Source organism: Alosa sapidissima, chromosome 1 (genome assembly GCF_018492685.1).
Source record: "Alosa sapidissima isolate fAloSap1 chromosome 1, fAloSap1.pri, whole genome shotgun sequence".
Lineage (NCBI taxonomy): Eukaryota > Metazoa > Chordata > Actinopteri > Clupeiformes > Clupeidae > Alosa > Alosa sapidissima.
This window is the reverse complement of record NC_055957.1, coordinates 1,573,319-1,597,608: the sequence shown is the minus strand read 5'-3', so window position 1 is coordinate 1,597,608 and position 24,290 is coordinate 1,573,319. Positions and strand designations below refer to the sequence as shown.

The 24,290-nt window shown below is 41.4% G+C and overlaps 1 protein-coding gene and 1 long non-coding RNA gene across 3 annotated transcripts in view; one reads left to right on the top strand and one right to left on the bottom strand.

The window, feature by feature from the left end:
- Nucleotides 1-6,313: 6,313 nt before the first annotated feature.
- Nucleotides 6,314-10,809, bottom strand: LOC121678021. Of its 2 annotated transcripts, XR_006021136.1 has the most exons (6): nucleotides 10,775-10,809; nucleotides 9,458-9,551; nucleotides 8,827-8,899; nucleotides 8,191-8,305; nucleotides 7,210-7,298; nucleotides 6,314-7,113 (listed from the first exon to the last, which is right to left on the bottom strand). It is a non-coding gene; the product is annotated as an uncharacterized LOC121678021 (long non-coding RNA). The 2 variants fall into 2 exon arrangements; XR_006021134.1 differs by lacking the exon at nucleotides 10,775-10,809 and having other exon boundaries at nucleotides 9,458-9,650.
- Nucleotides 10,810-21,197: 10,388 nt separating this feature from the next.
- The window catches only part of LOC121718191 (fibroblast growth factor receptor-like 1), an 88,365-nt gene continuing 85,272 nt past the window's right edge, over nucleotides 21,198-24,290 (top strand). Inside the window, exons 1-2 of the mRNA XM_042103104.1 lie at nucleotides 21,198-21,633; nucleotides 24,233-24,290. The exon at nucleotides 24,233-24,290 is cut by the window's right edge and continues 24 nt beyond it. Of these exons, the coding sequence (XP_041959038.1) occupies nucleotides 24,251-24,290 (40 nt within the window). The 5' untranslated portion in view covers nucleotides 21,198-21,633; nucleotides 24,233-24,250. The remainder of the gene's footprint in view (nucleotides 21,634-24,232) is intronic.

Here is a 24,290-nt window from a genome sequence, read left to right as displayed (position 1 = left end):
AAATCAATGTGTACAACATGACAGACATTATGTACATGCTAAGCTACGTATATGAAAAAGAAATGAACATAAAATAAACATAAGCTTTTGGAACCCCCTACCTCACTCTTGCATTCTGTTTAACGTCCCAACTCACCCTCTATTGCCCCTCACCCTCTATACCTACCTTCTATAACCCCTAACTGCCCCTCTATTGCCCCCTAACTCTCCTCTATACACGAGTTTCCCGTTTACCAACAAAACTAGATGCGCGCGCAGCCGTGAGGCAGAAGACGCTTGGTGGCCGTCCACAACGTTATAAACTTAACCTAAATAGTCGGCTGCTGTAAGCTACAATCGGATTTTTTTTGTATACCCCTGTTGTCTCAATGATAAGAACATCTCATTTCCGACTATATTTCAAAGTGTGCCGTTCATTTGCATTATTAATATAACATCGTATTTTGTCATTTTTGGCAAATTCCGTTAGGGATATTGAACATATTTAACATTCTCTAACCATTGTGATTTCGAATTGGTGCAGTTTTCAGCACAAAAACTCATTTTATTCTTTTGCTCTTTTGCATTGCTCTATGCTGTTCTATGGTGCTTTCTGCCTCTTGGTTGCGCACGCATGTTTTCGTGACGTTCCATAGAAATCCATGTATACCCCCTAACTCTCCTCTATTGCCCTTAACTCTCCTCTATACCCCCTAACTCTCCTCTATTGCCCCCTAACTCTCCTATATACCCCCTAACTCTATTGCCCCTAACTCTCCTCTATTGCCCCTAACTCTCCTCTATACCCCCTAACTCTCTATTGCCCCTAACTCTCCTCTATACCCCCTAACTCTCCTCTATTGCCCCTAACTCTCCTCTATACCCCCTAACTCCCATCTATTGCCCCCTAACTCTCCTCTATTGCCCCTAACTCTCCTCTATTGCCCCTCTATACCCCCTAACTCTCCTCTATTGCCCCCTAACTCTCCTCTATTGCCCCCTAACTCTCCTCTATACCCCCTAACCCCCCTCTATCGCCCCTCTCTCCTCTATTGCCCCCTAACTCTCCTCTATACCCCCTAACTCTCCTCTATTGCTCCTTACTCTCCTCTATGCCCCCTAACTCTCCTCTATACCCCCTAACTCCCCTCTATTGCCCCCTAACTCTCCTCTATACCCCCCAACTCTCCTCTATTACCCTTAACTCTCCTCTATTGCCCCCTAACTCCCCTCTATACCCCCTAACTCTCCTCTATTGCCCTTAACTCTCCTCTATTGCCCCCTAACTCCCCTCTATACCCCCTAACTCTCCTCTATTGCCCCTAACTCTCCTCTATACCCCCTAACTCTCTATTGCCCCCTAACTCTCCTCTATACCCCCTAACTCTCCTCTATTACCCCCTAACTCTCCCCTATACCCCCTAACTCCCCTCTATTGCCCCTAACTCTCCTCTATACCCCCTAACTCTCTATTGCCCCCTAACTCTCCTCTATACCCCCTAACTCTCCTCTATTGCCCCTAACTCTCCTCTATACCCCCTAACTCACCTCTATTGCCCCTAACTCACCTCTATTGCCCCTAACTCTCCTCTATACCCCCTAACTCTCTATTGCCCCCTAACTCTCCTCTATTGCCCCTAACTCTCCTCTATTGCCCCTCTATACCCCCTAACTCTCCTCTATTGCCCCCTAACTCTCTTCTATTGCCCCTAACTCTCCTCTATTGCCCCCTAACTCTCCTCTATTGCCCCTAACTCTCCTATATACCCCCTAACTCTCCTCTGTACCCCCTAACTCTCTATTGCCCCCTAACTCTCCTCTATACCCCCTAACTCCCATCTATTGCCCCCTAACTCTCCTCTATTGCCCCCTAACTCTTCGTTGGGGATCACTTTCAGAACGATTTTCAGAACGATAAAAAGCTAATAGCCAATCAGAACCCATCGAATTTTAACCATCACATTCATTAACACAAGGAGAGACTTTGTTTATCGTTCAGTGTGAACGCTTTTATCGTTATGGTTATAGTTGCCCCTAACTCTCCTCTATACCCCCTAACTCTCCTCTATTGCCCCTAACTCTCCTCTATACCCCCTAACTCTCTACTGCCCCCTAACTCTCCTCTATACCCCCTAACTCCCATCTATTGCCCCCTAACTCTCCTCTATTGCCCCTAACTCTCCTCTATTGCCCCTCTATACCCCCTAACTCTCCTCTATTGCCCCCTAACTCCCCTCTATACCCCCTAACTCTCCTCTATTGCCCTTAACTCTCCTCTATTGCCCCCTAACTCCCCTCTAAACCCCTTAACTCTCCTCTATTGCCCCTAACTCTCCTCTATACCCCCTAACTCTCCTCTATTGCCCCTAACTCTCCTCTATTGCCCCTCTATACCCCCTAACTCTATATTGCCCCCTAACTCTCCTCTATACCCCCTAACTCCCATCTATTGCCCCTAACTCTCCTCTATTACCCCCTAACTCTCCCCTATACCCCCTAACTCTCTATTGCCCCCTAACTCTCCTCTATACCCCCTAACTCCCATCTATTGCCCCCTAACTCTCCTATATTGCCCCCTAACTCCCCTCTATTGCCCCTAACTCTCCTCTATACCCCCTAACTCACCTCTATTGCCCCTAACTCACCTCTATTGCCCCTAACTCTCCTCTATACCCCCTAATTCTCTATTGCCCCCTAACTCTCCTCTATACCCCCTAACTCTCCTCTATTGCCCCTCTATACCCCCTAACTCTCCTCTATTGCCCCCTAACTCTCCTCTATTGCCCCTAACTCTCCTATATACCCCCTAACTCTCCTCTGTACCCCCTAACTCTCTATTGCCTCCTAACTCTCCTCTATACCCCCTAACTCCCATCTATTGCCCCCTAACTCTTCGTTGGGGATCACTTTCAGAATGATTTTCAGAACGATAAAAAGCTAATAGCCAATCAGAACCCATCGAATTTTAACCATCACATTCATTAATACAAGGAGAGACTTTGTTTATCGTTCAGTGTGAACGTTTTTATCGTTATGGTTATAGTTGCCCCTAACTCTCCTCTATTGCCCCCTAACTCTCCTCTATTGCCCCTATACTGGATGAACGAAAATATCCATGATCTAAAAAGATCATGTAGAAAAGCTGAGAGAACATGGAGAAAAACTAAGTTACAGGTTCACCGTGCCATTCTAAAAGAAAAAATAGCAAATTATAATAGAGCTATTCGGAATGAGAGGAGGAACCACATTTGCAAACATCATTGACATTACAGAAAATGCAACACAATGACATGCACAAGAATACTACATACGACAAACAGATGTACATTACATAAACACATACTGTAACTTAACAAGACATCACATTGACTTGGCTTCCACAAACATAACACAACATAACATTAATAACAGAAAGGCTAAGGATGATTTGCGTCCAGGATGATTACAGATATGATTATCAGGGATGAAATTGATGACCGGAATGAAAAGAAGGGGGGATGGGGGGGGGGGGGTGCGGATGGTAGCTCTGAGAGTGTGAATGAGGTGGTGTTGGGATGGGGGTGGGGATGGGGGGTGAGGGGTAGTGAGGATGTATGTGTGTGTGTGTGTGCATATGTATAAGGCTGGCTTGCTGTTGGGCCAGGAGGAGAGAAGCTGGAACATAGAGAGGGAGGGTTTCAGAGGAGAGGAGTTGTAATTATTCTATTAATGATAAGTATAATAATAGGAATAACTGATTGCCTGGTTGATTGCCTGACTGATTGCCAACCTCTAAGGTAATTGCTGAAAACAGTGGAAACTCTAGGGTGTTGTTCTCTACCATTGATAGGCTATTGCATCAAACACCTTTTGATACACTCAGTCAGGCATCCTCTCTAAGATGCGAAGAATTTGCAGACTTCTTCAAAAACAAAGTCATTTCTATAAGGGAGGCTATTGGTAACACAAGTAATATGTTTGATAGTACACCCAAAAACAGCCCCCCAAAATTAAGGTCCTTTAGCACTATTACTCAATCTGAGCTTGGTAAAATTATAACTCAAACCGGCTCTTCAACATGTGTTTTAGATCCAATCCCTACTAGATTCCTCAAAAAAGTATATGATAGCTTAGCTCCCTTTTTTCTCAAGGTAATAAATACATCATTAGAAACAGGTATATTTCCAACTGCTTTTAAAACCGCTGTTGTGAAACCTTAATCAGTTAAATACCTTCCTCAACGAAAACAGTATCCTTGAAAAATTCCAATCAGGTTTTAGATCAAATCACAGCACAGAAACGGCTCTAGTAAAAATAGTCAATGATCTCAGACTGGCTACTGACTCAAACAAAGTCTCAATCCTTATTCTTCTGGATTTGAGTGCGGCATTTGACACCATTGATCATAGCATCCTAATTCACCGCCTTGCGAAGTGGGTGGGTCTCTCTGATAATGCTCTAAACTGGTTTCAAACCTACATTGCTGGCAGAGATTTTTATATCAGTCTAGGAGATCATGTATCTGAAAAACATGACTTGCCTTTTGGTGTGGCCCAGGGGAGCTGCCTTGGTCCCCTGGGACTGCTATTTTCTCTATATATGCTTCCATTGGGAAACGTCATAAGTCAGCATAATGTAAACTTCCACAGCTACGCAGATGATACCCAATTGTATATTTCTGTGGAGCCAACTAACCCAGATGGCCTTTGCTCCCTCACTGCATGCCTAACCTCCATTAATCAGTGGATGAGCAAAAAAATTTTTAAACTAAATGATGACAAAACAGAGGTACTTCTGGTTGGACCAAAACTAAAGCGAGATATTATTCTTAGTAATCTGGGGAACTTGGCGCACCAGGTCAAACCAAAAGTAACAAGCCTCGGTGTCATCTTAGATGCAGAGTTAAGTTTTAAGCCCCATATCAGTAAAGTTACTCAGACAGCCTATTTCCACTTGAGAAACATTGCCAAAGTGCGGCCCTTTTTAACCCAACAAGATGCAGAAAAACGAATTCACGCCTTTATCACTAGCAGGTTAGACTACTGCAATGCACTTTTCACTGGTCTTCCCAAAAAACACCTAAAGAAATTGGCACTCATACAGAACTCTGAGTTAAGGCTGCCAGTCTTATGACGTCATTTTCTATATTTTTGATATGTTGCTGAGTGGATCATAAACAGCCCAAGCAATGAAGAAAAGTGATTGATAATGACTGACTGACTATTATTGTGTTACATGCTTCAAATGTAAAGCACTTTGAGCTGCATTCTGTGTATGAAAGGTGCTATACAAATAAAGCTTGTTATTATTATTATTATTATTATTATTATAACCTTGAGAGGGGCAAGTCAGCAAATCAACTTAACATTAGCATTAGCATTAGCCTGTTGCTGTGCAGCCATAGCATCACTTAAACACTTATTATTATTATTATTATTATACCCTCCCCCACTCTTTCATTCTTTCTTGCCCTCTTCGTATTGAACTCTCTCAGTAACACTCTCTCACACACACACACATATACTCTCTCTCACACACACACACCCCTCAGAATGTACCTCTGACATCACTACACACGTTTCTACCACTGCTGGGTTTTCTGACACTTGGTCCTGATAACACACACATCCTCATACACACACACACACATCCTCATACACACACACACACACATATCCTCACACACACACACGCTGAGCATGGGCTCTCTCTCACACACACACATACTAAACATGGGCTGATCTTACCACTCCGTTCCTGAAGAAGGATATCCTGTATTTATTCTGAACTCTCTCTCACACACACACACACACGCTCACATACACACACACATTTATTCAGAGCTTGGTGTATTTTGTACATTCAGTTTAATTCGGGCAAAAGACCTCTATGAGAAACATTTGGAGCTCTGAAATTATTTAGTTTTTATGTAAATAGATTCAATAAAACATTTCTCTCTCAGTGGGAATGATGTGTGTCCCTGCTTACTGCATGTGTGTGTAAGGATGGTGTGTGTCCCTGCTTACTGCATGTGTGTGTAAGGATGGTGTGTGTGTGTGTGTTACTACACAGTAAATCGGCCAGTGTTAATTTTACTCTATGGGTGTTAATTTTAACACTATTCCAGAGTTTATATAATCCTCACTCATCAGTGTTAAAATAACACTTGCCATAGTGTTGCCGTATTAACACTAGCCTAGTGTTTCATAATTAACTCTATCAGAGTTAAAATGAACTCTATTGGAGTGTATCATTAACTCCATCAGTGATTCATAATTAACTCTATTGGAGTAATTAATTAGTTTCTAGAGCCATATATTTATCAAAATAAACATATTAAACAAACCACAGCAAATTAATTACTTTTCTTTTTTTATTAACATTTGCCATGATATGGCTCAAATCAATGTGCAGAGGTACAATATATATGTCAAAGTTTGGTCCATAAGCATTTTGTTGAGCAAAGGCCTTATACTCATACAAATCATTGACTTTAACAATAAAACAATGTTCCTCACAATCCATAACCACATATGCATGAAAATGCTCTGCAACACTGAGTAAACATTTCATAAACAAGAAATAAAACAATATAATCAAGAGATTTTTTACAATTTCACAAACTTGTGTTTTGCTTCAAACCTATTACTAGAGATGTGCAATAATGGGCCAATTTTCCATAAGCAAGACAGATAATGCACCATGAAGTGATGTTACATGTGGGTATACCCAAAGTCCTTTTAGGCAAGTCCCTCCACTCAGCAGCCATATTGCAACGCATTTTGGGCACTTTTGGCAGGCTTCACAACACCAATCTTGCTCCAGCGGCAAGATCACAACACATGATTGGCACAATCAATGTCTTCACAACACACCACATGATTGGCTCAATGTATTTACATGTCCACGTTTTGCCACGGAGGGGGGTGTGATATATGTAGACAACACCATACGTTACAAACTAACCCCATGCATTTCTATGGAGGATTTTTTGAGTGCTGTGTCTCCTCATTAGAAAGTCTACCTCCTTAAAAAGCTCATGGTGTTCATGTATTCCAAGGCTCCCGAGCTGTTCTTGACCAAACGCTGCGACCCTCGTTGCTTTAGGCGCCATGCCAGATAGCCCGTCCCTCTTCCAGCATCGTAGAAGTGTTCCTGCAAAATAATGTGGGCAAGAACTATGATTATCCAGATCAATAGTTGAACATTATTATTATATATAACCTTAAATGGAAATGAGTAAAATCTTACATAGCCATTGGTGGAGTAAGGATCCCTGAGATTAGGAAACAGTCACAATGCCGAGTGCATATCTTTTTCCTTGACTTCGTACTGGTATCCTAAAAACAATAGGAAAATGATATTAGATATATTCAGACAACATTACAAGCTATAAAATGGAAGAGTGATTAAACATGGATTATGGATAAAACAGACTTAACGCTTCTTGCCACTAAAATATGCTTAAGTAATATTACATTACATTAGGCTAACACATTTTTAACCAAAGCGACTAACATGGTAGCAGTTTAAGTTTTAAAGCAATTCTCTCAACAATTTTAGGACAATTTAAAAACAGTAGAGTACAGTAAGAATAAGTGCATCAGTGAGTGCTGTTTTTAAACAGTTGAGTGTCAGTTCAAGACAGGTGGTAAGTACTAGGATCAGCAAGACTTGTTGTAAGTAGTGCTATGAGAGGAGATGTTCTCTAAAGAGCTGGGTCTTCAGGAGTTTTTTGAAAATGGAGCCACTGTGTAGTTGGTAATAGATATCCCTACAGCTAAGGTTCTACCTTATAGCATTTATCAACCCCACAATCACCAGTTCAATATTGTTTTTACACAGCAATTCTACTACCTAATACCTGGATTAAAATACATTAATTTAGGGTTTTCTTGTCACTCTGCAGGCAGGTTGTGTGAGGCTATATGTGCACAATAATGATTTTTCATTTTATTTCACATTACATTATTCACCCTATTACATGCACTCTATTTTTCTCACTCAAACAGTCAATTGTGATGTTATGTTACAATGTTCTCACTTTGAATGAATGGAATGATAACATTGGATCAATGTAAAAATGGCACTACCACTGAAAAGTCTGAGTAGGGATGTCCTGAGATAACCCCACCCATGGAATCCCTCTCGTTTAGTCAGAAAAGAGTTAATCGTTTGACTGGACCTAACTGTTGTATACAATTAGATTAATTTATTCAAAACAAAACATACCCATGGACCAGGATATTCAGAAGATGCCTTCTTGTGCAGTGTGTCAAGGTGCTCTACTATACTCCTCCATTATTTCCTCTCCCATTTAACTCTTCTCCAGAACCTCCTGGACCATCTATGCGTAAAAAAAGAAACAATAACAGTGATACACTTGTAAAGAGAAAACTTACATGCACCCTCTAAAAAGTGTAAATCCAGAGTACAAACAAGAAAGCTAAGGGGGCAGCTAGAACGTCAAAAAACAAATGCTATTTAATACCACTGATAGTGCTCAAAATATAATTACACTTCGGTGGTTGTGTGATGAGGGTCTCTACAGACAAACAGAAGTATTGTAAACTTGGAAAGTGTACAGAGAGATTATAACAAGACCTGTATCTGAAGGAAGCAAATTGCTTGGCTTCGTGTTCTAGTAGCATGAAATCAGTGGGATTTTGATCTTGCAGCACTGGATCTGCAAGCAGATCTGACTGAATCTAATAAACATACTTTACGTTCAGCCAGATCTGTGCAGAGCTGCAAGATTGAATGTGCCCACTGATTTGACACTACCGGAACACAAAGCCAGGCTTCTGCATTTTGGAGAGGAGACAGACAAGGATTTCTCCTAGTGATATTTTAATTTTAAATGCTCACCTGTTTGGCCTTTTTCTGCCGAATCTCCTATGGCAGAGGTGTTCTCTTCTTTTGCACCAGTGGATTGATGTGCCTTGTTTGAAGAACAAGAAAAAAAAAATTGGAATCTTAAAGGGCTGCTTTAAGAAATTCGGTCTCCGATTTTATTTCACTTAATTCAACTAAAGGGTGACAAAATCTTTTTTTTTTTTTAACCATACCCACTTTATTTGGCGTGAACACATTTCACAATTTTCTTCATCAGGTTTGAACGTGTACCTAAAGCCTTCACGCCAAATAAAGTCAACAAAATATACCCTCCAGTGTGCGATTTATACTAGTTTTTGACTTTTTAATAGTTATACTGCACACCATCAGCACCTGCAAAAGGGCTGTGCACAGGGATTTTGAACTTTGATTGATTTCAAATGTATGGATTTTTTTTCAAAAAAGGATCATAAGGATCTGCATTAACTCCAGCCAGGATACAAAGTGTGCGTGTGAAATCATTAAGAAACATGCCTAAGGTCAGGCTGATTCATAGTCTAAACAAGCTAGAAAAAAGAAAGAAAAAAAAAAAAGCGTTGCAATATGGCTGCCGAGTGGAGGGACTTGCCTAAAAGGACTTTGGCTAAACCACATAAAACCTCACCTTCTCGAATTAAACTTTGAAAGGAAAAACCAGGCAGCAGTTTGAGGTACTTTTTTCTCCATGGTACTGGACATTGATGAGCATTTTGCTGACCCTGTTAAAACAAAGAAAATGATTACATCAATACAAGAACAACAATGATTTGACTATCAGCAGTATATCAACTAACCAGCAAAGGACTTCTAAACTTTATTCTGACATAATTTACCACAGGTTACCAAATGTTTCAAAAATGTTTCAAGTGTTTTGTCTTAAAATATGTTCATATAATCCCTACTTTTTAAGCAACATGACTGGTAATAACTTAAATAATTTCATTAGGCAGTAAACTCGTCTACATTTTACCATATCCATAAAAAAACTGCTCATAATTTCAGAGAATAAACATTTCTTACTCTGCTCAGCTGTAACGTTATGCCTGATGGACTGAATATCCTTATGCATGTGCTTGCAAGCTATTGAACCACAATTTCTACAAATATCTAAAATAAGTATCAGCTAGCTAACTTCTATACTCCTTGGCTTACCTGCACCCTTTATAAGTTAGGAAACAAAGAAATTGATCTAACCCAAATAAAGCCAACAGACTCTAACAGAAACGAATACCAGTGCCATACAGAGAATGGAGACTGCACCAAACCAACCAGGCTAACGGTTACCTTACACCTCTGTTTGCTACAAATGCCTAACAGTTAAACGAATGCCCTAGTGGTCTCAGCTAATGTTAGCTAGCAGCAATTTTTTATAACCAAGCAATAGTGTTCAGTTCAACCAAACGTCAATGAGTCGACAGACTGTTATAATTAGTCAGTCAACAGATCAATTTGTGCCAGGTGAGCATTTGGCAGCACACTAACGTTAGATCGCTATGAACAGTGGAGTTCTGGCTGTAACTAATGTTAATCAGCTAGGCTACGTTAGCATGTTAGAGCTATTCCCTCAGTGGGTATTCAAATTCCAACCGCCTTTTCGAATTTCAGAAAGGACTTTAAGACGTTGTCGACTCCAATATTATATTAATGTCAGTTTACAGTTTAAGTATTACAAATTAACATAAACTTAACCATTTCAATTTGATAAGGTTATAACCCACCGAAGTTATGTTAGCTTGCTGGATGTTTTACCAATAATTTTCTGAGCTAGCTAGTGCTAGCGACCTTGCTACTAGCTAGCGACCAAGCTAACGTCACCAATATTTCATAGTAGGTAAAACACGTTGGTATGAAAACATATACCTGTGATGTGACATTACTTAATTGTGTATTTGTCGTAGTTTTCATGCTAGCTTACAGTAGTATAGGGAACAAATTAATTTACCTTTTACTATCCCAAGATGTACTTCAATGGCGTCCATCTTCTTTTCAAAAATCTCAACTGAAGGACCGGAAGTGTAAATGACTCCAGCCCAGAGTTCGTACATTCACACCCACTTAAAACACTAGGTTGTGAGTTTTAATTACACCGTCGGTGTACATGTTTGTTCAAACAACTCCCGAAGTTACACTAATTAACACTAATGAACACTGAAAAATATGTCTCTGAAAAATTAACACTTAATAACACTGTCAATTTTACTGTGTACTAGAGTAGCCTAAAGTGAGCATTCAAATGACAGAAGCTCCTACAGAATTAAGCTCATCAAGATGACTACAACCCCTGGCAATTATGAATTATGGATATTATGCAATCACCACTCTTGGAAGAGTTTTATACTTCATTTAAAAAAAAAAATAGATGAACATTCTGGCTTTGTGAAACCTAGCTAAAAAATACCAAAAATTGTATTAATTTAAGGCTATACAGTGAAAGTTTATAATAATATTATAATAATGTATTGTATTAATATAAGTTTATGTACCCTCAGACCTGGTCAGTTGTTTTTTTTTTACAAAAATATCAAAATAACCTTATTCAAAATAATAGAAACAAACTAGAAAATGTAATTTCGAGGAAATGAAAATGCAAAACATGTAAAATGCATAACATATATTAACACACACACACAGACCAAGTGCATGAAAATGCATAACATATATTAACATAACATGCATAACATATATTAATAACATAAAATGCACAACAAACTCTTATTTAGAAACAGTTGAAAAGGCTGAACAGTTAAATAGTTGAGTAGTTTAAATAGTTAAATTATATATTATAGTGAGGATATTTATTTTAAAACAGTTGTGGGCAGAGGAAACAGTTGCACAGGATCTGTTGTCTTAAGAGAGCCAGATTGTATGCTTAAAGCCTGAGACAGAGTATATAGTTTAAAAGTTGAATGTAGATAGTGTAATGGATGTTGATAGACAGAAAGTTGAATGGATGTTGATGGATAGTTTAATGGGTGGATGAGTGAATGGTTTGAAGAGGATGAATGGATAGAAAGTTGGATGGAATGTGCCTTATATCCTTGTAGAATGGAGAGACACAGAGAGAGTTGGTATAGTTGAGCAGAAAGCAGTTGATACAGGTGCAATCAGTTTAACTGGCTCTTTGATGGGGCCTACAGCTGGACCTAGGCTAGCTACTCTGCGAAAGATCTGCCGTGGCCGCCGAGCTGTTGCTGACCTGCGAGCTGCCTTGCCAACTGCAGACTAACGTTAATGGTGAAGAGCTGCAATCTCACGGAGCAACAAACGGTTGCTGTTATGTCCACCGAATTGCGGATCTACATGATCGCCCAGTACTTTGGACTGTGCTTCCAGTCATCTCCAGACTGCGGTCTACAAGGCCTAGCTTCTAACGTTAATGTTATCTCCAGACTGCCAGTGAATTCACCGGGTTGGTCAGTTGCTAAAGAACTTTGTTGGCATTGCCTCGGTTGTGAAGACACAGCTCTGTGCGCAGTTTTCACGGATCATCATTGCCCTTGGACATTTTCAGCTGGTTTGGAAATTGGACTAATTTTAACATCACTTTTCCCCCTTTTTAAATATATTTTCTTTTTTTTATTTGTTTATTTGTTTTGTTGTCTGTCTTGTATGTATTGGTGTCACGGGTACGCTGGCGACTACGCCTCTCCGTCCGGTATTTTTTGTATTTGTTATTTTTTAAATGTATTTGTCATGTCTTGATGTCATGGGTACGCTGGCGACTACGCCGCTCCATCCGGCATCGTTTGTCTTGTTGTTATGTGTCTTGTTTGTGGAGCGCTTTGGGTTGCACTATGTGCATGTTAAATGCGCTGACTTGACTTGACTTACTGTAGTTGAGCAGCTGGCCGTTGATACAGGTGCAAATCAATTTAATTAGCCCATTGTGATGTCATAGTGCCAATGCAAAGTCTATGGGGGAAAATAAGCTTGTTTTTTGTTAATATCTCAAAAAGTATAAAGTTTACAAAAGTGAAAAATACATTGCTCAAATGTCCTTTTCAAGACCTACGTTACAAAGTTTGAACGAAGTTTCTACGTTAAACGGTTAAAGCTGAATTAGACGCAAAAATTTGGTGGGAAGAATAAGAAGAAGAAGAAGAAGAAGAAGACTTTGGATATTTGAAAATGTCAAAATGCACTGTTCTGTTCTGTTATCCCAAATTTCTGATCTAATTCAAGAGAGTGTATGGCCCCCTAGTGGTTGTTTTGTGCACTCTCTGTATTCCGCTCCCTTGCTCGCTCGCTGTTGTGTCTGCGCGTGTGAATTAATATTAGTTGCTCGTGAAGATGTGTCACTGAGCTCTCGACTAATGGCACTATAATAAAGCCATAGTTTTTACACAAAGCTAACCACCTGCAAAACAAACATTAAAATCACACATATCGCCTCCAAGATAATCAGTCTCCCCACACCCAGCCTATCAGACATGAATGACAGCCATCACACGCCTAGCACATCCAATAACAGCTGACACAGACCATCCCCTGAACCAATTGTTCACATCCGGCCGCAGATATGCACTGAACTGGACAAAGCCACCTTCAGAAAAGCTTTTGTTCCCACCGCCATCACAGTGCTAAACACCGCCATCTCAGTGCTAAACAAACTGTAATGCAGCCACCATCACCTCAGTGTTGCCTAGTAGATTTATGTTCTTCACTTTGCTGTGTCTGGTGTGAGTGTCTTAATGTGATGTGATTTTTGGTGTTGAATGGGTATGGGATATATGTCACTGTCCTATGTCATGCTTGTGCTGTGGGTATGGGATATATGTCACTGTCATATGTCATGCTTGTGCTGTGTGGATGGGATATATGTCACTGTCATATGTCATGCTTGTGCTGTGGGTATGGGATATATGTCACTGTCCTATGTCATGCTTGTGCTGTGTGGACGGGACACATGCCACATGGGGGGACGTCCCATATGTGTTACATGTTAAATGTGTTTATATGTGCAGTGTTACATTACATTACATTACATTTGGCTGACGCATTTTTAGCCAAAGTGACTAACAACATGGTAAACAGTTTAAGTTTTAGAGCAATTCTCAACAATTTTAGGACAATTTAAAAAACATTAGAGTACAGTAAGAATAAGTGCATCAGTGAGTGCTGTTTTTAACAGTTACGTGTCAGTTTAAGACGGCTGGTGAGGGCTAGGATCAGCAAGACTTGTTGTAAGTGTTGCTATGAGAGTAGATGTTCTCTAAAGAGCTGGGTCTTCAGGAGTTTTTTGAAAATGGAGAGGGATGTCCCTGCCCTTGTAGGAACTGGCAGTGTGTTCCACCAACGAGGAACAACAGATGAGAAAAGTTTGGATTGGCTTGAGCGTACTGGTGGTAGAGCTAGACGTCGTTCGTCTGAGGAGCGCAGCGGTCTGGGGGTAGCGTATGTCTGTATGAGGGCATTCAAGTAGGTGGGAGCAGAACTGGAGACTACTTTGTAGGCAAGCGTTAGAGCCTTGAATTTGATGCGGGCCGCCATAGGTAGCCAGTGTAGCTGGATGAGCAGCGGGGTAACATGTGCCCTTTTAGGTTGGTTGTAGACCAGGCGCGCCGCCGCGTTCTGGATAATCTGAAGGGGTTTCACTGCGCAGGCTGGGAGACCTGTCAGGAGGGCGTTGCAGTAGTCGAGTCGTGAGATGACTATTGCCTGAACCAGAAGTTGGGTAGCATCTTGAGTCAAGTAAGTCCTGATTTTCCGTATGTTGTAGAGTGCGAAACGGCATGACCGAGCGACTGAGGCAACATGATCTGAGAAGTTTAGTTGGTTGCCGAGAACAACTCCTAGATTTCTTGCAGTCCTGGTAGGTGAAACAGACAGGGAGTCAAATTTGATGTTGATGTCGTGGTGTATGGTAGGTTTAGCTGGGAGGACCAGCAGTTCAGTCTTTGAGAGGTTCAGCTGGAGGTGGTGTGCCTTCATCCATGTAGCTATGTCTGAGAGGCAATCCGAGATCCGTGCTGAAACCAAGGGGTCATCAGGTGGAAAGGACAGATAGAGCTGTGTGTCGTCTGCATAGCAGTGGTATGAGAAGCCATGCGAACGGATAATCTGTCCCAAGGAGGTGGTGTAGATAGCAAAGAGAAGGGGGCCCAGCACTGAACCCTGGGGGACCCCTGTGGTGAGATGGTGAGGTGCAGATAGCTGACCAAGCCATGATACGTTAAACGAGCGTCCTGTGAGGTAGGATTCAAACCAGGAGAGAGTGTTGCCACAGTTACCTTGAAAAAGTAATCTGATTACTGATTACTCCTTTAAAAAGTAACTTAGTTACTTTACTGATTACTTGATTTTAAAAGTAACTAAGTTAGATTACAAGTTACTTTATTAGTTACTTTAAGCAGCTGCCGACAACACCCCCACCGCCTCAACATAAAAATGATAACCGGTTTTGCCAATACTCACTATACTGGAAGTGCATTTTAACAGTAATGCCAACAATGTAGCTAACATCCCAACCTAACCTACTTAGATACTGAAATGCAGATGTTTGTTCAATAATGTCTAGTCAGTACACCAAATAAGGAAGGCCTATTGATAGAAATTGTATTAGTAAAATATGTAGATTTTGGTAGTTTGGCCTTTTCATGTAGCCTTGGCAAATAGCCATCTAGTATAGGCCTGAGTAATATGCAAATGAAATTACACTTGTTAAACTCACCTCAACAAGTCTTGCAATCATTTAACCCGTAGTGAGCAATGCTATATATAGATATAAGCCCACCTACACTGAAAACTGATTGGTTGATTTAGCAAAACGGACCAGGATGCTCTGTCTTGGATGCGCTTGCAGGCACACACGCACCACTCCTCTCTCTCTCCCTCTCCGTTGTGTGCGCGTTAAAGGGGAACTTGGAAACTAGGCAACTATTTCAACGTAATAAACCTGTTTAGAAATCATTTGGATGGTTAAATGATCTGTTTCGGTGAAAATGGTGACTTTTCCCGCTGCCCCTAGTGTCCCCAGGCGGAAACCTTGCAACATTGAGACTACCGTCCCGGAAAGAGAAGTGAGATACAAGAAACTCTGGTGTTTCTTACCTTGTAACATCCACATTGTCAGCCGAACTTATGCTAACCGTTTTGCTAGCTTGTAAACAAATCCATGTGCTTTATTGTTACCTTTTTCCACAGTTTGAAATAGCATAATGCACAATTTCTCCAGCAGAGGGGGAAATCCTGCCAAGTTTCCCTTTAAACTTAGATGCACACGCGATTTGAAGTCCGGTCTGGCTTGCGTGCTCTTGTTCGCTCTAGGTTCCAGCAGATTGTATGTAATTTGCGGGCGTCAGGATATCAATATGTGGGAGACTCCCAAAACTTCGGGAGACTTGGGATGTCTAGCTAGACAGCACTTTGTCGCCAGCACAGAATGTACAACGTACCCTAATGTTGTCATGTTTAGCGGACACAAACTCAAAATAATGACTGTATAGATAAAATGTGCATCTCTCTCTTCCCTCCATTGTTGTTTACGTTTGTGTCGCTGCGTGGTTTTACACGTGAGTTGTCCTCATGCTGAAAAGGTTGGCATAGCCTACATCCCAGTCAAGCGCGCCGGAAGCACCGGTGCAGTTTCGGGGGTAAAAAAAGGGCAGTTGTTGACCACAACACTGACACGGCATCGCTCAGTGGTTCCCAAATGGGGGTACGTGAAGGCACTTCAGGGGATACGTGAGAACAAAAAAAAAACAAAAAACACACCATTTCTTCTCTGTTACATTGCTCCGCAACTGTTCCTAGCAGCGAGAAGCCTTAATTGCACGTGACAGAGCAGAAGTGGGGCTTTCCAACGAGATCACGCACTTGTCTGTACGTTAAAGTATGAAGATTAAAAAAAATGAAATTAAATCAAATTGCATCATATTTACAGTCTCTGCGTTCACCTGCGCACCCATTACTCTCGTTTGAATTACTTGCAAACCCGTGAACGCATAGATATGGCAAGCATATCAGATGAAAGAGGAGACACAGGGCTACCCATGTACCAAGTATGTCGATCCTTATGGCTTATAAAAACAGACGAACTGACTGCAAAATAATAACGTCATGTACAAAAACCAACTGCACACCCATTACTCTCGTTTTAAACGCGGACCTGTCATCGGATAGATATGCCACGCATGTCGGATGAAAGAGGAGACACAGAGCTATCATTTGATACCAAGTACATCCTTCTGGGTTATAAAACAGACGAAGTGACAGCAAAATAATAACTTCATATAGCTCGACTTACCTCACCTTTTTCTCTGTTTTTGTGACAAAGCATGTTTATAATCCAACGCTATTGTGTGTTTCTCTATGGCAAAGAATGTTCATAATCCGGTTTTGAGATCCTAGCAAATTCCTGCATGGCATTCAATTCAAGGCTCACATTGCATCCCAATTTGTTCGACAAAGAAACACCTTTTTTGCCTTTACTTTGTTCATGGCAATGCAGTAAAACGTTGTAGAGAATCATGCAAACATAGGCTTACACGTAAACTCGGGTCAAATCAGGTCAGATCAGTTCGTGTTACAGATATGGAGCGCAGAAAGGTCATTTTAATCACTAATTAATGTATAACATGATTACAGTCAAACACAAAAGGAACAGGCACAGTTGGGTAACTAATTGTAGTGTCGTTTTCTTACGGGGATAAACAGTGACAGGTTACCGGGGGACCTTTTACGCTAACCTTCAAAATGTAGAAAGTAGGTTACGTGCAGATCTTTTCATCACAGTCATTGACAAGGCTTGGCTGCGTGCACAGGACAGAAAATGGAGATTGTGATCATTATTATTGTAGGCTACAGACTACCTCCTTATTTGTTCCTTGAATGGAAATTCAGGTTATGCTGGTGTGTCTGTGTCTGTCAATATCAGGCGCAGTTTATTTTAGCAGATTATCCATTTAGAACTTGTAGCCTAGACTAAATCACTCTGTGCATAAAAAGACGCTACTTGCAGTCCAATCAGCTTGAATGAAACCACCCGAAATCACTACACAGCACCTAACATAATGACAATTTTTGTTAGACTTTTTTTAAAATTATTATTAGACTATCTTATATCGTAATATCCCACGTGAAAACGTGCGTGAATAGTTGGCCTCTGGAATTTTCTAAATGGTCTCGGGGAACCCAGCCCGAAACCAGCTTTTTTTGGTTTTGTTTTTTTGCACCCCCACTTTCAAACTCGTTCCGGCGCCGCTGATCCCAGTAAACAAAACAGAGTCCTGGCGACGTCCCCTAAAGGTCCCCTGGCGAAAGTCACCTCCTCGACATTGTGTAGGGTTCCCTTTACATCCCTCGGACATCTGTTCAGGAGGTCTGAAAGACGTCCACGAGACTTTGAGAGGACGTCCTGTAATGGTCACCGCGACGTTATGCGCGCAACGTTTATTTCCGCGATGGTAAAAAAAAAAAAAAACATGAAGCGCGATTTAGTATGGTAGGCTATTACATCCTGTACGTCTCAGCGTTGCTAGGAGAGAAGGAACATGAACATGCATTAACGACTTGTTCTACAACTACACAATCAACTTCACTCACCTCATATTTTCACGCATGTATGAAATCACGTCCTCCGAATGCATTATTACACTAATGATGAGTAGACATGGACATTTATACCGGGATAGGATGTGCTGCTTTCACATCTATGGTGTCATTTTCTTAATAAACTAATACGACGTTTTAATGGGCATATCCCGTAGCATATTGTTCAAAATCATCAGAGTAGGCCTAGGCTAGCCTAAGATAAATTGTTCAAACCATATTGTTTCAAAATATTAAAAACTAATAATAGCCAAAAATACTAAAAATACGCAATGCATGCTGGGAAGCAAAACTCAACATGAAATAAAGTACATGAAACATAACTAGAATGCATTGACGTCACTCGTTTTCTTGGACCTGTGATCAAACAGGGACAGCCTATAAATGTAAGCCTATCTTCCTGGAACATTGCAGATAAAGAACAAATTATCGTTTTCTCTGAATGCTCTTTGTAGCCAACTTTAAGATGAAATAAATACATTCCAGATGTTTCTATTCTATATCATTGTTTTATTAATAAACAGTAAGGCTCTGGTGAGGCAGAGAGCTTGCTCCTCGTCAGAAATCTCATCGGATAGGCCTATGTGCACTCTTTGCTGTTTCCACAAGAAGCTGCTGTAACAACATAGATAGATACTTTAGTCATCCCCAGACGTGTAACGTGAAGTCGTGCATGGATGTGATGTCTTCGTCCTGCAGGCAGTAGCCAGAGTAACTCCGCTGCCATGTGTGAATAAACAAACGTCCCCCCCATGTCCCCGGTATAACGTTATTGTCGGGTCCTTAGGAGGTATTTGAAATGACCAAATGCAAATCCGAGGGACCTGACGGTGGTCCCCAGAAAGTCCTGCACCGGACGTCACGCAATAACCAAACGATAACTTGCTCCAGACGTCAATAAGGTCACCAGAACGTCCGCTAGAGAACATGACGTTCGGGACCAATCGGGGACGTCGTGAATGTCGGCATAAGGTCCGGGGGACGTCCCGTGTTTGTCGGGATGACGTTAATCCCCGAGACAAGAAGAAAGCAAAGAATATACCTTTTTACTAAGGAAAATGACAAAATAGTAACGCACAGTGATTTAGATAAGTAACTTTAATCTGATTATTGGTTTGTAAATAGTAGCGCGTTAGATTACTTGTTACCGAAAAAAGTGGTCAAAATAGGCCAAAACGCGTTACTGGCATCACTGGTAGTGTGCTATGGAACATAATGGAAAGTGTGTGCAAATGATTATCCCTATGGGACCAAAGACTCTATCTACCTACCTACCTTTGTTTCACAAAGCCACAATGTTCATCTGTTACAGAAACATACTTTTGAGACACATCTATGTTTTTTTCTCTTACTGAATTAAGCTATCAACATTACTACATAAGGCTACCTCTCTTTCTGGGTCAATTAACCTCGCTGATGTTCTCGTTTTGAAGTTGTACACAATCATATCCAGGTCTTGGGGGGGGGGTATGCTTTGATTTAAAATAGTGTAACATATTAATTGCCATACTTGATATCCTAACCTGCATGCACCTCCAGGCAGTTGGTTGGTTGTGTGTTCGTACAGTTCTTTTTTCAAATGCCTTTATTTACAATGTGCAACATTTGTGCTGTTTAACACTAGGGGGCGCCACAAGCTCACCCTGCCGTTAGTCCCACCTCCTCGGCCGTAAGCGTAAACCAGCACGTGCCACTGGTATGCAGCCGCCCGCGGACCAATCAGACGGTGTGTCCCAGCGCTCTAAACCACTGTATACAGACAACATAATCGCCCCTAAACAAATCAGCTGGACATTAGAAGCAGCCTGGCTAAATGTCACAAACAATTTCACTCTGGAGCAGATAGGGTAAGCGTAATCAGAAGCAACCGTATTTAAATGCCTCCAATAGAACCCCAGCCTCTACTCTCAAGGGTGGTTAGAGTTGTCCTGGGCCCCTTCCGGTCACTGGCTGCTGCTATGAAGTGTGTGCGCCGGGTGTGTGGAGTGTGTGCGGTTGTGTGGAGTGTGCAGTTGTGTGAAGTGTGTGTGGTTATGTCGAGAGTCGAGTCAGTGTGTGCGGTTGTGTGGAGTGTGCAGTTGTGTGAAGTGTGTGCGCCGGTTGTGTGGAGTTTGTGTGGTTATGTCGAGAGTCGAGTCAGTGTGTGCGGTTGTGTGGAGTGTGTGTTTGGATGATGGATGGTCGCCTTGTCAATAAGCTAACCACCAGCCAAACAGCTGAAGCGATCACACACAATCTCACAGATTTAGCAACACAATCTATAGGGCCACCAATGCCTAGTTTGGGTGACCTTATGGTTGTGGTCATGTTATGTGGTTCTTGGCAAACGCGTTTGTCCTAGTTATCTGAAAATATTCTACAGCAATAAAAATGCTGAACAGGGCAGCTGGGGTAATGTGCTGAACAGGGCAGTCAGCTGTTTACGGCCGTGAGCTCTAGATAATGAGTGAGTCCCATGCATCATCTCTAAGCGCCAGACTCGCAGTCACAGCCTATACACACACACACACACACACACACACACACACACACTCACACTCACACACACACTGCCAATGCAACACAAAACAAAAACATGCGCTGCTCTTAAAATTGAGTTATCACAGATAAGATAAAATTACTATAAACTAGGCCTATACTATAAATTGATTAGAACAAGAATTAAGAAAAGTCAAAAAGTTTAGCATGTGGCTCTTATTTTGAAGTTGTATGTCTGTGTGTGTGTGTGAGAGAGAGAGAGAGAGAGAGAGTGAGTGAGTGAGTTTGTGTGTGTGTGTTTAGCGAAGGGTCTGTGGCGGCCGCTCGAGCTGCAGCGGGCGGTTAGGAGGGAGGGGGCTGGGGCTGGCCGCTTCTACTGTAACTTGACTTCCCCAAGTGCGTACTGCAGAGTGGACTTCACCGAGCCGTGACTCTCCGCACCGGACCTAGCAGCAAACTTTACAATCTTAGCCGAAGTGATAAACCAACCACCGACAGGCGGTAACGCGGCTCCCAAAAACTCTTCGAGTGCGTTCAGAAGGCGAGGACCTTCTGAGATTCCGATCAGCCAACCCGTTAGTTTCCCCCGTCGCGCAGGCTACCAGACGCTCTCTATTGTTGCACCCGTGTGCCTTGTGATGGTCTGATGTCCGTCAGATCGCCGATGTGAAAACCGCTCTTGGGTCGGACAATCTCGGGATTCTGCTCACAATGGGAAAGTTTGTGTTTTTGGAGTCGTCCTTATATGGATAACTAGCGCGCGTGCAAGCCCCGGTAAGTAACGGAGAGCGGTCTTGACCTCTCTTAACTTCTATACGCAACTGTGGCCGCGAATGTGGCGCTTTCCATGAGGCTGTATTATATCACATTAGTGTGTTGAATAAACTAATCTGTAATTCGCCCTTGATATATAAGTCGAAACTATAATAGAGTGAGTGATGCGAAGTTAAATGGCAGTTGCTCATCTCCTCATGCAGCTCCTATTGGCCTGGTCAAGTCCTGAACCCTGGTCATCTTCTAGGCTACTAGCCTACTTATTCTGAACCCTGGTCATCTTCTAGCCTACTTATTTGGGTCACACAATCAGCTGCACACAAGTGTGTGTTACTGATATACAGGCTTATATTAAGATGTTTTATTAAGGTTGAAATAGCAGTGAGGTGTCTTTCTAGTGGCTAAAGTGTGTGTGTGTGTGTGTGTGTGTGTGTGTGTGCTACTGAGATAAGCTTACATTGAGATTTTGTTCTGTGTGTCTAGGTGTCTAGGCTATTTTATGTCATCAAGTAGGCTATGTGTTTTTGTCTAAGCTGGTATGTTGCCCTCTGAAATTCTGAAATTAAAAAAAATAATGATAACTGGACAAATGTGGAGATTCTGAAACTGTTTTTGTGAAAGTGACAAGAGGAGAGTGTGTGTGTATGTGAGAGAGAGATAATTTGAGAGAGTGTGTGTGTGTGAGAGAGAAAAGAGAGTTTGAGAGTGTGTGTCTGTGTGTGAGAGAGAGAGCTTGAGAGTGTATGTGTGTGTGAGAGAGAGAGAGAGAGAGAGAGCTTGAATGTTGAATGAGTGGCAAATTGGTCGGGTAATTTGGGACATCAGGCAAAATGGACGAATAAGGTTTTGCATCTTGGATTCTTCAAACACAGCAACCAATCACCGAACACATTATTGCCTTATTGCAGATGTCTACAGATCTACAGATATGAAACAATAATTTTGATTGGTCTGGTTCCAGTTAAGGATGCCATGTGGCATGTTGATTTGCTCTGTTTAGTATATAAATATATATAGGTTATAAATTAGGGATGCACAATATATCAGCGGCCGATATATTATTAGCCGATAAGTGAAAAAATGAAAATATTATTATCGGTCAGATAACATAATTCTGGCCGATAATTTGCGCCGATATTTAGTCCTAATTTAGGCCCACGTAAGGTCAGTCTGGCTACACTGAGCTACTTGAGCTTGGTTGGCTATACTTTTTCCTCAATGTCAGCGGTGTGAATGTATTTCACCACTCTAACAAAATCTTTGGATATGCCTTCATTTGGGAATCTGTGCATCTCAAAATCCTCTCGTGAATGATCCGCCATTTAACCTTAACAGAGCGGAGCTCAGCCCTATCTAGAGCCGTCTTGTGCTGGTGTGTTTGCACTTTACCGCGCTGGTCGGGGAAACAAATAAACAAACTCGTTAGTGGGAAGAGTACATAAGTAGGCCTAGTTCTACAGTAAGTTGTGTTTTAGTATTATATTTGCATTACTTTAGCTTGGGTTTTGTATTATTACCTAGAAATATGCTAACCATTCCTGCTTCAGTTCCAGACAGGTCATCATAATAAGTTATTAAAACCTTCGGGTCTAACTCCTTTAATTTCTGCTGCAGCAGGTTGTGCGCAACAGAGTAGACGGACATAAGATACAGTCTGAGGAGTTGCAGCTTTATTCAGTTACCCGCAGTTGAAACCTAAGTTTCCCTCACAAACTCTGATTTGGTCGCTATACTGTAGCTTATTCAAAGCTGAGCCGTTTATGAGCGTTTAGTCCTAAACGATTCAAACTCTCTAGCCACTCACTCGCAATTCACTGACGTCAGTTTCACTTAAAGGAGCCACACATACTGTAGGGCTAGGCTACTGTTATGTTGTTGACTGCTGTACTATTGAGGACTATTATGAGTTCTGTCCATCATTTGGTGGTAGGTAAAATTACTGCAATAAAATTATGCTTATTAAATGCTTTCCCCAAATCACTTTTCACAATTTGATTTTCAAGAGTAATATTATCGATTATCGTATCGGTATCGGCCACAACAAACCAATAAATATCGGTTATCGTTATCGGCCCTAAAATTCCATATCGTTGCATCTCTATTATAAATATATAGGTTATATATATATATATATATAATATATATATATATATATATATATATATATATATATATATATATATATATAATATCCAATATATTGCAGCCACACTAGTGAGGGTACAACACCAACACATGCTTTAGGATGTTGGATTGGACTGATTTGTAGGCTAATAATAATAATAATAACAATAAAAAGAATATGAACAATTTTAGTTTTTATGGGAAAGGGGTTTGAGTGGCTGTCCCATGCGTATGATACATTTAGAAAAAGAAATTCTGTGAAAATGGGTGGATTTGGATAAAACATTTATGCATTGTGTGTGTGTGTGTGTGTGTGTGTGTGTGTGTGTTGGAGCAGTGGAAAGGTAATGTGTGTGTGTGTGTGTTTGTGTGTGTGTTGGAGCAGTGGAAAGGTAACGTGTGTGTGTGTGTGTTGGAGCAGTGTTAAGGTAACGTGTGTGTGTGTGTGTGTGTGTGTGTGTGTGTGTGTGTTAAGGTGACGTGTGGATTCAGGATGAGTCTCCTGCACTTCGCCGTGTTGCTCTCAGCTGCCT